At 45.2% G+C, this 12,806-nt stretch overlaps 1 protein-coding gene across 7 annotated transcripts; it reads left to right on the top strand.

Moving 5' to 3' along the window:
* Positions 1 to 3,659: 3,659 nt before the first annotated feature.
* LOC112896692 (extensin) lies at positions 3,660 to 9,214 on the top strand. Of its 7 annotated transcripts, none has more exons than XM_025964781.1 (9): positions 3,660 to 4,016; positions 4,829 to 5,120; positions 5,653 to 5,778; positions 5,901 to 5,946; positions 6,222 to 6,304; positions 6,695 to 6,772; positions 6,849 to 6,902; positions 7,145 to 7,279; positions 7,363 to 9,214. In XM_025964781.1, exons 2-9 carry the CDS (start codon positions 4,833 to 4,835, stop codon positions 8,842 to 8,844), a joined length of 2,292 nt encoding a protein of 763 aa, XP_025820566.1. In that variant the 5' UTR covers positions 3,660 to 4,016; positions 4,829 to 4,832; the 3' UTR covers positions 8,845 to 9,214. The 7 variants fall into 7 exon arrangements, with proteins under 7 accessions (XP_025820566.1, XP_025820567.1, XP_025820564.1 ...); XM_025964782.1 differs by having other exon boundaries at positions 3,660 to 4,044; positions 5,904 to 5,946; XM_025964779.1 differs by having other exon boundaries at positions 3,660 to 4,044.
* The last annotated feature ends 3,592 nt before the right edge of the window (positions 9,215 to 12,806 follow it).

Here is a 12,806-nt window from a genome sequence, read left to right as displayed (position 1 = left end):
TATTGTAGGAGAGTTTGTCTATAGTACACTAATAAAAACCGTCCTATCCGATAGGAACTACAGACAACAAATACTTCTTTTTTGGTGTTCAATAGACAAAAATCGTGAAAGCTTAATAATGTCCTTCAGATTTTTTTTCTTTATTTTCATTCACTAGAGATTTCTCTGCTGTAAATCCCCAGTAGACCAGTGGTCAGTACCTCACTTCTTAAGTGTGGTAAATCATAAGAAATATATAACAAATAGAGTATCAAATTGATACAGTATATGGAAGCCACAGAAATTACCCTCAGAAGGTTCAGTACTTTGCCCCAAGGTAACATCCAAGCCGGAGAGCAGCATAACCAGGATAGCTGAACTGAGGACACCTCCAAACGTGGCCATCTCTCCGGGAAAACTATCAGCAACTTGGCATACCCTCAAGGCCTCAGCAGCACAATTTCCAAAACTTGGGTTCCTAGTTCCTACACAAGAAAAGAGACCACTGAATAAATCCATCATCCATGTAACTTCTATTATCAGTACTGTCATCATTCTTCATGATGTGGATAGAATGATTAGGGAAACAATATTTATCTCTTTTTTATGTTTGAGAAATTAAGCAGGTGCTCTGCTCTTGCATTATAGTAGGAAGCAAAGTATTTACGCAAGGGATAAACAATATTTATCTTTGCACGATTGGAAAGGGAAATAGTGACTCGACTAGATAGAGCATGGCTTTTATTTTTGCCTGGAGTGTCTGTATTCTGTAGCTGGTGCCTGGTGGCACCAAGCACTCGAGACAGTATAAATGGATAAGCAGAACAGGCAAGGGAAAGAGTCAAGTAGAAACTACGAAAGCAAAACAAAAATTCTTAAATGAGATTTAGAACCGGAGCCAACAAAAAGATTCGCAAAATATGAATAAGACGATGCTGCTAGCTCACCGCAACTGAAGTAGGGACGGCAATTTTACCCATGGGTTTCCGACCCGATGGGCGAGAGTATGGGTACGAAATTTCACGCGGGTACGGGTATAAAATTTTACCCGTGGGTAGAGTACGGGTACGAATTTTTACCCGAAACATGTAGCAGGTACGGGTATAGCTGGGAATTTCATGTACGCTGTCGGGCGGGTAAATATCTTACCCGCATCATATCCGACCCATTGCCATCCCTAAACTGAAGCGAGGAATTGCCAAAAGAAACCATGCAGCTCGACTCCAAAGGCTCAGGATAGTGTGGCCCAGGGTGAAGCGAAGAAGGGGCCCGGTCGGGACCGGGAGTGAGAAGAACGTGGACAATCGAACCACCGCTACTCTGCTCTGTTCGGGTGCTGCTGCTACTGAGGAGAGCTTGCATTTTATAGGGTGGTGTATGGAACCGGCTCCTCTCACTTCACCCTTGCATTGTAAAGTCAGAGGTAAACAGTGAGCTGTATTTGACTGCAGAGTTCGTTCTAGACACCAAGACACAGTTAACCGGCCTTGTCCCTGGAAAGAAAATACAGCTCACTGTTTACCTCTGACTTTAAGCCTGGCTCCTCCTATATGTCTGTAAGCCAAGCTCACCTCTACCTGATTGAGAAAGGTTTCCTTAGTTTACCTTAATAACTTTTTATCCTCGTAATGCGTTGATATCGCTGAGAGCCAGGCGCAAGGTTGAATACAATGCAGGCAACCAAACTCCTAGTTTCTACATTGTCCACGAGCCAAGCTGAGCCATGTGCATGGAAGCAAACTCCTACTCTTTTACAAGTTGGCAGAAACACATGGTATGGTATGATCTAATTCAAATCTCCCAAATCGCACAGATATAAGATAGATTATTGCAAAAGGCTTGTTGTTTAGCAGTGTAACCCGTTGGTAGAGGAAAGTCAGAGGAGAGCTACACAGTTGGTACTTCATTTTGGGAAGAGGATGATCCTCTGAATTCCATAGATGAAAGTCAACGATCTAGAGTGCACTGATTTTGCTCTATTTGGAGAAAAATTCATGCCGGGATTTGAACCCGGGTCGCCTGGGTGAAAGCCAGTTATCCTAACGGGACTAGACGACAAGGGAGTTATGTTTGGTCTGGATACTTAAGCTATAGAGTATTTTTGACAGTAGAACTCCATTGCTACCATTTCAATAGAAGCCTCCATCCAGTAACATCTTTTGCCACGCCAAGACATAGTAACACCACGCCCCTATGGATGTTAATCATTTTGTGACTATTCTCTAGAGTTCACGAAACATGGACTATAGTCGACTATAGTCGCTGTTAAGTGATCTCGGATTGTAAATCACTTGTAGGATACGAAACTTGGGAGTTCTTCCCAGGATGGGAAATATTGTTTAGGAAACAGACCCCAACAATCTTTAATAATCTGGATTAGTCGTTTTGTTTTAGAGGCATGCTCCCAACATTGTAAAATGGAATGGACTTTTCTTTTTCTTTTTAATTAAATTTCATTCAAGAAATGTGTAATAAAAAAGAGAAATCAAGGCATTCCAACCTTCAAAAGGGGCCTTCAATAGAAACTTTGCATATCATATATTTTGAAAGATTCATCAAAATTCGCAAAGCATGTCAAAATCACTAGATGTAAATCAACAACAAATATTTTCCCAAATTAACAATAATATCACATTTTGTAGAAGGAGTGGCATGCTGACCATCCACTTTCCTTTTCTGTCGAGAAGCTGCTGCTGACTGCTAAGAGGAACAAACGCCGCCGCCGCCGGTGCATCAATCCCGCCTCCATTCACCCACCTCTCATCCTCCATCTTACCGATGGAGGTCCGATCCCTCTAACTCTCTCTCTTGGATTGGATTCTATTGGATTTAGGGTTTTAGGTAAGGAACCCTCAAACCTAGCTTGCCTTGCTTCTGATACTAAACCCCACTTGAATAATCTATCTGAACCGTCCAGGCCATTGCTTCCTTCGATTATATTACGTTTGCCTTGGGAGCGCACTCCACTCCGCTCCACATATAACATCAACCACATTCTTGCCTACTCTAATGCACGGACACATCCCTGTGGCCAATATCGCGTGTTATCGACACGTCCCCGATACATACCGAGGGTATCTGCTATTTTAATATTAAATATATTGTACATATTTTTATTTTCCGACACCTCATCAACTCGTCCCCGACACGGCTCAGCCCAGTAAGCCACCCCTCCTTGGATTACGTGCGCTAGTGATATTTCCTCCCAAAATGAGCACTCGAGCGGCCGCCACCTCTCCTTTCCACGCGTCGCCGTCGCTCCTCCCAAGATCGAAGCAGCGCCGGCTCTCCGCTCCTCCCCAGGTCGCCGCCGTTGCTTCTTCCTAGATGGATGCCGTCACTGCCTCTCCTCCTTGGATCGACGCGCCGCCAGTGCCCAGTACTGCCTCCCCTTTCTCTTCTAGTGTGTTCATTCTCCCCATCCAAATTCCACTCAATTCATCTAAGGGGCGGACCCTGTTAAATTCAAGGATATTCAACCGAATGCCTATTATTTTGTTCAAAAAATTTATATATATAATATATCCTATGCTTAACAAAACAGGCTCCAAGATTCCAATCTCTCTTTTGGCCCAAACATCCTCAGCTGCCCACCTCCCATCCATCCCCCACCGCCGGCCGACACAGGCCCACACGGCCCAAAATCTGTCATCCAGACCGGCTTGCCCCTCCCGGCCTCCCGACTCCCCCGTCTCCCTCCCTGCCGATTCCCCCCGCGCGGCGCCGTCTGCCCTAGCCCGCCCGTCCTGCCAGCTGCCGTCTCCCTCGTCGGCCGCCGCCTTGTGCCTCGCCGCCGCCCGGCCGTTCGCCCCCAGCGGCCAGCGCCCGGCCGCCTGGCGCTCGTCGCCCCCGGGCCCTGGGACGCACGCGCGCAGGCCGCAGGGGTGCCGCCGACGCGCTGCGCAGGGCCGCCCAGGGGAACTGAGCAAGAAGGCAAGAAGCCAGCTAGTGAACCAAGGTGCTCCGCGTCTCCGCGGTGGCCGGCGGCAGCGGCGAGCGCACCAGCGTGTGCGGGCGCACGACAGGGGCATCAGCCAGTGATTTGCTCTTCTTCCTCCTTTTCAAGTTTGTCGTCGTTCCAAATTTTAGTTATACTTCTTAGACTTATTGTATATCGGTCTAAAAATGTCAGTTGCGAAGAAAAAAACTTGCTAGATAAAATTGGCTGTACTCCTACATATTGTACAATTAGTCAATTAGTGTTAAATTAATGCTATAATCAATTACACATGCCCAAAACTAGGATTTAGGCTGTCAAAAAATATTTGCTCTTGAAGATTTTGAATACCCATGTTTGAAACCCTAGGCCTGCCCCTGCCATCGATCCTTCTTAATATTTAGTAAGATAGTCAGTTGCCATAGCCATGCGTACATCTTGAATGCTTTTTGTTTGTTTTTCTAGTTAGTAATGGCATCGGTTGGTTCAAGTTGAACCCAAGTCTGAGCTCTAAGGAAGAAGTTATCTTATTGCTGTCTTTTTATTTAAATTAGAACCTTGGCTTGTAATAACCTTTTTTTTTTGAGCGGGGCTTGTAATAACTTTGGTTGAACTCCTGTACGCTGTACTGCTGTAGTGCTCTGTTGCCGTGTGGTTGACTGGTTGCTTAGATTCGAATTTAGACATTAGAACCATGTTTTACTTTGCTTTATGTGCTGATGATTACTATTTTATTTGCCTAGTTCATATAGGTATGTATGTATATACCGTATCGCATATTTTATTTGGAAAAATGACGAATCGCCGTGTCCGACACGCGTGTCGGAATCGGTGTAACTTAGCCTGCCTACTCTCCTTCCCCTGCTTCCGAAAGGCGTTGAGTGCTTCTTTCTATCTTTCTATTGCTTGTAGATAGATGGCCACAAAACTCGATCAGTCTTCTCCTGCCGAGCATCGGCGACCAAAATCCTCTGCACCACAATCTTCGACTCCCAAGATCTCAATATTCGGGACAAAAGCTGGATTCGTCATACCCAAGAATAAGCTAGCCGGCTCAATTGTAACCAGGGGCGCCACTTCCAAGAATGATACAGCAACTGCATCCAAGGAAGATAACAGCAGGCATGCTCAGAGAAAGACAAAGTGGGGGCCTGACCTCGCCGCCGACCCTGCTGTGTGCAAAGGAAGGGCTTTGGCCTACCAGGTATTTTTCACCTCTATGAATTTACACATCTAGTCTGCTGGCATCCATGTTTGGCATTTTGATTGATATAAAAGGTGTTTGCTTCAAACTTATATCCACTAGTTACTATACGTTATCCTTTTCTGGTCAAAAATATCATTCCTCGGTGAGAGCTGAAACAGTTTCCATATCACGTCCAGTCACTAGAATGTCTAACGTGAGCTCATATTTTTTTTAATTATCTGTTTCTCTTCATAGCCTGGTACCTGTGTCCATCTACATTCCAAATTAAGCAAGGATGCACATGTTTTTCTAATCACCAAAGAAATCTAGAACTTGCTTCATAGGCCAGTACCTTTGACTAGAATAGATATGCTGAAACACACACTATTGGGTAAACCTTACTTTGTTGGAGGCTAGGCAAATAACAAATTGATGGAATAAGCCCAGCCTCTCCCCCTGACTGGACAGAAACGGGCATTTTTCTTGCGATTCTCTCATGTAGGATGCTTCCATTGCCAGGTGTCATTAATTCATATTAGTGCATGAGCAGACTCGAGTGGAGCAAATTACCAAGCAGCTGAAATCTGGAACTTTGGATATGGACAAAACTGAAGGTTCAATGTCCACTGGAAAAGGGTCAAATTCTGCTGGCACTGAAAATCTGAAAGACAATGAGGTATTCCTAATTCAGTAATTCTAACGCTATGCTTATTGCAGCATATCGTGAGCCTATAGTGTGTCAGGATAAACAATTATATGCGCTTGTTTGGTAAAACATTTTTTTTACCCTTTTTGCAGCAGGGAAAGGTTGAGCTATTGGAACTTGAAAGAAGCGAAATTATTGGTCAGAGAAGTTCTCCTTTTCTCCTGTATTCATACACTTCATTTAATTACTGAAGTAAATGTAAATATGTGCCTTTGTCATTGTGTCTTGGTACTGCTGGGCCCATTGGGCATTGCTCTACCAAGTAGCGTCTTGCTTGATAATACATGTGTGCCCACTTGACCTGTGTTAGGTTCTGGACATGGTTATTATATATTGGCCTTGTTTAATATTCAATATCTTTATTGGTCTCCAAGATAATTGGTAGTCTTAATTGTGGTGCATATTATCTGTAGGTGAAATACTCCGTCTGAATCCGGGATATAAGGTGCCTGAAAACTACAAACCAGTACTTAAGGAGACAAAAATCCCTCTTCCGGTATGTTGGCACACTACTTCTTGTGCTTATTGCTTGTTTTGACCATTAGACATTAGTTGTTTTTCTTGTATGCAAGATGGTGTTGACCGTTTTGTTATCTTGCCACTATATTTTTGATACTCCAAGAGTTCCTTGTACACGGACAATCAGCTTACAAGTTACAACAGTAGGAGCTTATCTTAATTTGCCTTTGTAATCTACTAGAGTCATGCATCACAACTCAGGCTATTTCCATGACTAGTATATTTTTTTTATTGATCTGTTCTGTTTATGATACGCTGTTATTTGTTTTTTACTGGACTTGATATTAAAATTTAGCCTTTTGTTAAAATATATAGACCTTTGTTTTATAGATATGATGCATTTACTGTTTACTGTTGGCCATTGCAGGCAGAAGCACATCAAGGACATGATATTATTGGAGTTCTTATAGGACCTGAGAGCAATACCCAGAAGCGACTACATGAAGTATGATCTATTCTTGGACGTCTTGTAAGTTTTATTTTGTTGAAACATCACTGAGAGCTTCATTTGCTCATGACAGGAAACTGGAGCTGTAATACAAGTTTATGGGACTAAGAAAATCAACGGAGAGATGGTATATTTGTTTTCTTGGTTCTGTAAAATCTACTGATAAGATAATATCTCCAGCGATGTTAATTGTCCTTTCCATTTTGCACTCCCTTCTTTTGGCACAACTTTTTAAGTTTCATCTTTGATCTTGATTCTCAACCTCTACAGATCTAAATCACTTCATTGTCATTTGTGTTCTTATAGTAAACAATTTTGATATCGATTTCAACACAATATACAAATGAAAGCTTTTTTATTCATGCTCAGATTGAGATTCATTATCAAGACATAAATGAAGCTCAAGCTGCTTATGAAGACCTACACATCAATGTCTCAGCTGACTCTTATGATAAAGTAGATGCTGCAGTTGCATTGATTGAGCTGCTCCTGGCTCCTGTTTCTGTAAGTCCAGCATGCATTTTTTTTCTCCCCCTGTAAATCATCTTGTTTTTTACCAACTGACCATGGGATCATATGGACCTTAGGTGAATTCAACAGCTACTTCAACAACTACTACTGTTTCTTCAGCCGTTACCTCCAGTGATGTAAATCCAGTGCAGAATACCACTTCACAGCAAGGTTTGCTTCATTACCAATCGAATAATGCTCCTTGGCTGTCCACTCCCCAGACCTATGGTCCATCAGTTCCTTCATCAGGGCCTGTTTTGAGTACATTACCTAACAATTCATTGCAACCACAACCGCTTGCTGGTTCTTTCAGTATTCCTCCATATACAGGCCAACCTCTTCACACGAATAGCATGCAAAAAAATCCATTTCCTGTTCCTGGACCTCAGCAACCAATATCAAGCATTCAGCATCATCCACCTCAGTTCCGAGCTAACTCCTCATTTGGGCCTTTTGGTCAACCGCCTGGAATTGTAAACCCACAAATGGCACCATCTTCCTCAGTGCCACCACCAGTTAGACCCCTTCAAATACCCCATGCATCTGGTGGATGGCCATCTTTTTCTCCCATTACGTCGCAATCTCAGTGGCCTCCTCAAGCTTCACCAACTTTTATGCCAGTGAGACCTCCTATTTCCGTGTCTCCTCTTGGTGCAGCTCCACCACAAGGTCCCGTTGCACTGACACCTCCATCAAATATCCCCACCATGTACCACAGCCAGCAGCCAGCAGTATCAAATTTCACTTGTTCAGCACCATTGGTTTCCAGGCCTCCTGTTGGAGCTCAGCCCTTTTCTACAGTTGCGCCTCAAGGTCCTTCCTCGGTAGCATTTCCTGGTGGGACATCAACACAGTCAGCTTACCCACTTTCCATGCAAGTGGTTTCAGCACCTGGTCAAATGAGAGGCCTACCTCCAGCTTTCTCTCAAGTTGGACCAACTCCTGGCATTGTGCCTCCATTGGTTGCATCTTCCTGCCCACCTGCCTCAGGTCCTGCGAGCACAAGCTGCAGTCGGGCACCAATTGGAGCTTTGAGACCTCCACACCCAGTGGCTGGTGATTTTACCTTTCAGCCTGCTGTGTCACCTGCTCCTACTCCAGACTTTGCAGCATCAGGCAGTCAAATGGGAATACAAGGCAGAAGTCACCCTGGCGCACTATTCTTCCATCCTGGCAATCAGAGCCCCAATCAAAGCTTCCAAAGGCCTTGTGATGGCAGGACAATGAATATTATGGGTCAGGCTCGGATGCATGCTCCACCTCCACACTTACATGGAGCCTTCCCCAGGAACCCATCTCCTCTTGAGTTACCTGGGGGTTTCCCGGGGATCCCTCCAGCAGTACAAGCACCTCAGATGCCAGCACTGTCAAATCCATCGAGTTTCTTGCCTCCCCGCCCATTTCAGCCGAGGCCGTCATTGCAACCGAATCCATTTGCGAGCAGAAGCAGGCAGGGTGGCAATCCAATCTACGATCCTTTTGCACCATCGGCAGCTCAGAAAGCAGAGGCGTCGGACCCTGAGTACGAGGATCTCATGGCATCTGTTGGCGTGAAGTAGCGACGACTGCTGAGTGGTGTGTGTGGTCAAGTCAGCCCAAGCTGTGTGTTGTGTGGTGACACAAACAGAGTTGCCTGAGATGTACTAGTAACTAGTTAGTTCATTTACCCTCAAAAAAACTAGATAGTTCATTTGCTATATACTACTATATTTCTAGTCTAGATAGTAAGTTGCTATCGAACACACATGTCTGAAAGGAGGAGTGGAATCCCTTGCCGTAGGTGAAGGGGGTGTCAAGGTCGTTCTCGGCAGCAGTTGATGTTTATTTTCTGGAGAGGAAAGCTGTTATGCTGTTATTAAAAAGAGCTAGCTGAAAGAAGGTTATTATAACTTATTATTATTATTATGAGTTTTGCTCCAGTGGTCCCTTCCATGAAAATTGTACGGATCTTAAAGCAACCGAGTTATTCATTTTAATAAATTTTGTTTTGGATCATATCTGGGCCCGGCCCTACCCGTGCCCGGACCAAGACCAAGTATGGCCCAGTTCACCCAAACTTGCCGGTACCTAATCGTTCCTCCCGTGTGATTCGCGGTTTCCTTCTGTTTTCCGCCGCGTCTCGCGCGGGCGGACGGCGGCGGCGGCGCCATTGCGCATGCCGTGCGGCTGATTCGGTTCCACACGGCGAGGGCGTGCGGTGCTGCAGCCAGTGCGACGGTCGTGGCTCTAGACGACGAAGGTGCTGTACAGCGGCGGCGGCGCTCCCGGACTCGGTCCCGGATGACTATGTTGTTGCCGGTATCCAGGTGAAGCTACACATAATCAGAACTCTTAGCATTATAAGTACCAACTATTTTCAAGAATTATCAGCACTACTGTGACAGAACCGCCTGAATTATTCCGGCTCAAGCGCGTTAATGATCGCTACGAAGCTGTCATTAACTCAACGCGCTTCAAACGGAACAATCCATTGGTCTGTCGGGTCTCCGCCCGATACAACCACGGTTCAACAGGATCGAAGCGGGCTTACCTCGCAGGAAGGCGAGTTTACAATCACAGAACAGCTCCTCAACTTTTAATTTACAGATATTCAAACATTATTACAAACCAGATTCAAACTTAAGTGAACTTACACAAACAGCGTTCAAGCTGACAAGCAGAACAGCTTGTCCAAACTCACAGCGGAAGGAAAAGATTACGCGACTACACACGTCGCGATATTGAACACCATGCTTAGCCCAAGGTCTGGTGTCACTCAGGAGGGTCACTGCCAGCCGAGAACGGGTCCCACTCCACGGACCAGCCAAAAGGTACAGAAGTTGGCCATGCAGGGTTGTCCATGCAGTTCTCGAAAGTTATACCTAAAACAGATACTAGCAAGGCTGAGTATTCTAATACTCAGTAAGGCTTACCCGAGTTTGGGTATATTTTAGCCCGTAACTAGACTCATGAAGGTATTGCAAGGGTTCTGGGTTATTTTTAGCTGAAAAGCAACTAAGAGTATAACCTACTCTCAAGTTTTAGCTTTCAGATTCTAGCTTGATTAGCCATCTAGGTAAGCATCTATACTAAACAAGCAAGATAGATATTATCATCCATCAAGATTATTCCATCAACAATTCCACTTTTTACTCTATGTGGCAGAAGGAATAAGCAATCTCAATCTTCGTGAGAAGCGGACGATTTTGAATCAAATTTAAACCTTGCAAGGTAAACCTAACACACACGCTTGGAACATCCAAAGATTGTTCCGAAGCAACCGTTTGCCTTTCATTCCGGGTCGTGGATAGGCCACCACAAGCGACTGCAGGACCATAAGCACACCAATTGTGTAGGACATACGTCTGTAGCGCGACTACATGATCCCGTATTCCTGTCTGCCTTGCAGAACGTACTCCCACACGTCGGTGCGTGTGAACATAAAATAAAAATCGAGTGGTGTGAGATATGTCCACTTGCCGGGCCGATTAGTTACTAGGCTTACCGTTACCATATTTCGCGGCACGTGGCTAGTACTTTCAAACGCTTAGCCACCACTACCACATGCTGCGACCTTATCAACTTTTAACAACACAGACGGAGCAAACTTTCAGGTCATGTTACTGCACATGACCCCGTCCATGATCCTTATAGTGGTTGCGAAATGGTAACATTCAATTCCTATATCGCGCGAGTGACAGGAAATCACCCGACTTCTACCGGTCTTATTAGCAGAGCATCTATGCAATAAGGACTCAGGTACAATACATTGGTTCCTAGGATTTATGCATCTAGAGTTCCATTTCATTTCCTAGACTTAATGCAAGATAGAATATATAAGTATAAGATTGCATAATGTAGTAATTTGAAATACTGGGTTATGAACAGGGGCTTGCCTTCTTGAGTGGGGTTGGGGGCAGGAGTGTCAGAGGCTTCCGAACTTTGGTTCGGAGCTTTAGTTAGTTCCTCGACGGCTTGTGTGGAGTCTTCAGAAAACCCTTGGTCTTGTTCTAAGACCAACTCGTAATCTCCGTCACCGAGCGTCGTTGATTCTATATGAGATGCAATAATTTAAGTAAGACGAGATTTGAATTTAAGATCCTATATTACAAAAGTTACAATTCAAACAAGTCAACACACAAGAGTTCATAAAATAAAAAGGGTTTAGGTTTGAATTACCATTTATAAAGGAGTCATGAGGATATCACTGAATCTATTGCAAATAGGAACTAGAACATTTGAATTTGAATTTGAATTTCTAATTTAAATTCAAAACCTTAAGTAAAAAGGATCATAAAGTTTTGGAAATTTAATTATACACTAATTATTAACACATTAGAGTATGACGAAAAGATCTTAACTAATTAGGTTTACAGAACATGCTTAGCTAACATTTCAAATTTGAATTGCCCAAATTCAAAAGAAGTTAAGCTACAAAACAATGCTAGGTTTGAAATTTTAACACAAGGTTACATATAGCTTATGGAATTTACATGCTAAAAATCATGAGAAGCAAAGTTAAAATGTAGAAGTTATGTACCAAACACCTTTTAACCTTAGATTTAAAATAGGTGCAAAAATATTTAGTCTCATATCAAACTTCATAAACAAAAGTTGTAGGGTTGGAAATCGAGTTTCCAACAAAACTAATTTCACAATTTTTGGATTTTTCTGTGGTTTTCTAAGAATTTTGCAAGGCAGCAACACACACATGAAATAACAGACTACTGGGGGTGGTGTCTCGGTCTTTTTGCGCTCGGACCCCTAGAAAGAGTCTTCTTCTCGCAGACAAGTCCCTGCCCGGCCTTGACAGCAGCTGGCCGTGCGGCCCCTGCGTGTTCTCGCCGGCGGGGAGGAGCCGGTCGGACATGACCTATGGGACTTAGGGACTGCTGTGGAGGTGAACGTGCACGACGGGCAACAGGGAAACAGAGCTATCGACGGGGAGGTGCGGCGGCCATGGCGGCGCGTCGCCGTTCCCGGTGAAGGGCCGGCGAATAGGAGGAGCTAGCGCGCGCATGAGCACCAGGGGACGACGGTGATGTGATTCCCATACTTGAATCGGTCGAAGAGGTGGTGAAGGGTGCTGTCGACGACGAGGCCAAGCTCGGGCGGCGCTGGTGAGGGGCGGTTCGGGGTGGGGGCAATTTTGGCGAGGGGATGGCCGGGGCTGGACCGGATCAAGCTGGGGAACTAGGGGAGGAGGTGAGGAAGCATTGGGCTAAGGGAATTTGGTAGGGATGGTGCGGTTGAGGAGGATTCCGATGAGGAATCGGCGGCAGCGGCTCGGTGTTGCGAAGAGAGAAGGGGAGGGTGAAACAGCTGGGGAGAAGAGGGGTAGCAAGGCACGGTTTGTGGGAGAGAAGGAAAGGGAGAGGGGAATCACACAGCTAGCGCAGAACGGCGGGCGGCGCCGTCGTGCCTAACAGGGCGGCGTGGCGGCCGCTCGGGACATTTGCCCGACGTGGAGGACGAGGGGCGGCCAGCGCGAGCAACGCGGGCGGGCGGGAGGAAGAGCAGAGCGACGCGTGGAGCAAGGTGC

This window comes from Panicum hallii, chromosome 6 (genome assembly GCF_002211085.1).
Source record: "Panicum hallii strain FIL2 chromosome 6, PHallii_v3.1, whole genome shotgun sequence".
NCBI classification, from domain to species: domain Eukaryota; kingdom Viridiplantae; phylum Streptophyta; class Magnoliopsida; order Poales; family Poaceae; genus Panicum; species Panicum hallii.
Note: the sequence above shows the minus strand (reverse complement) of the source record. Positions and strands in the feature narration are given on the sequence as shown.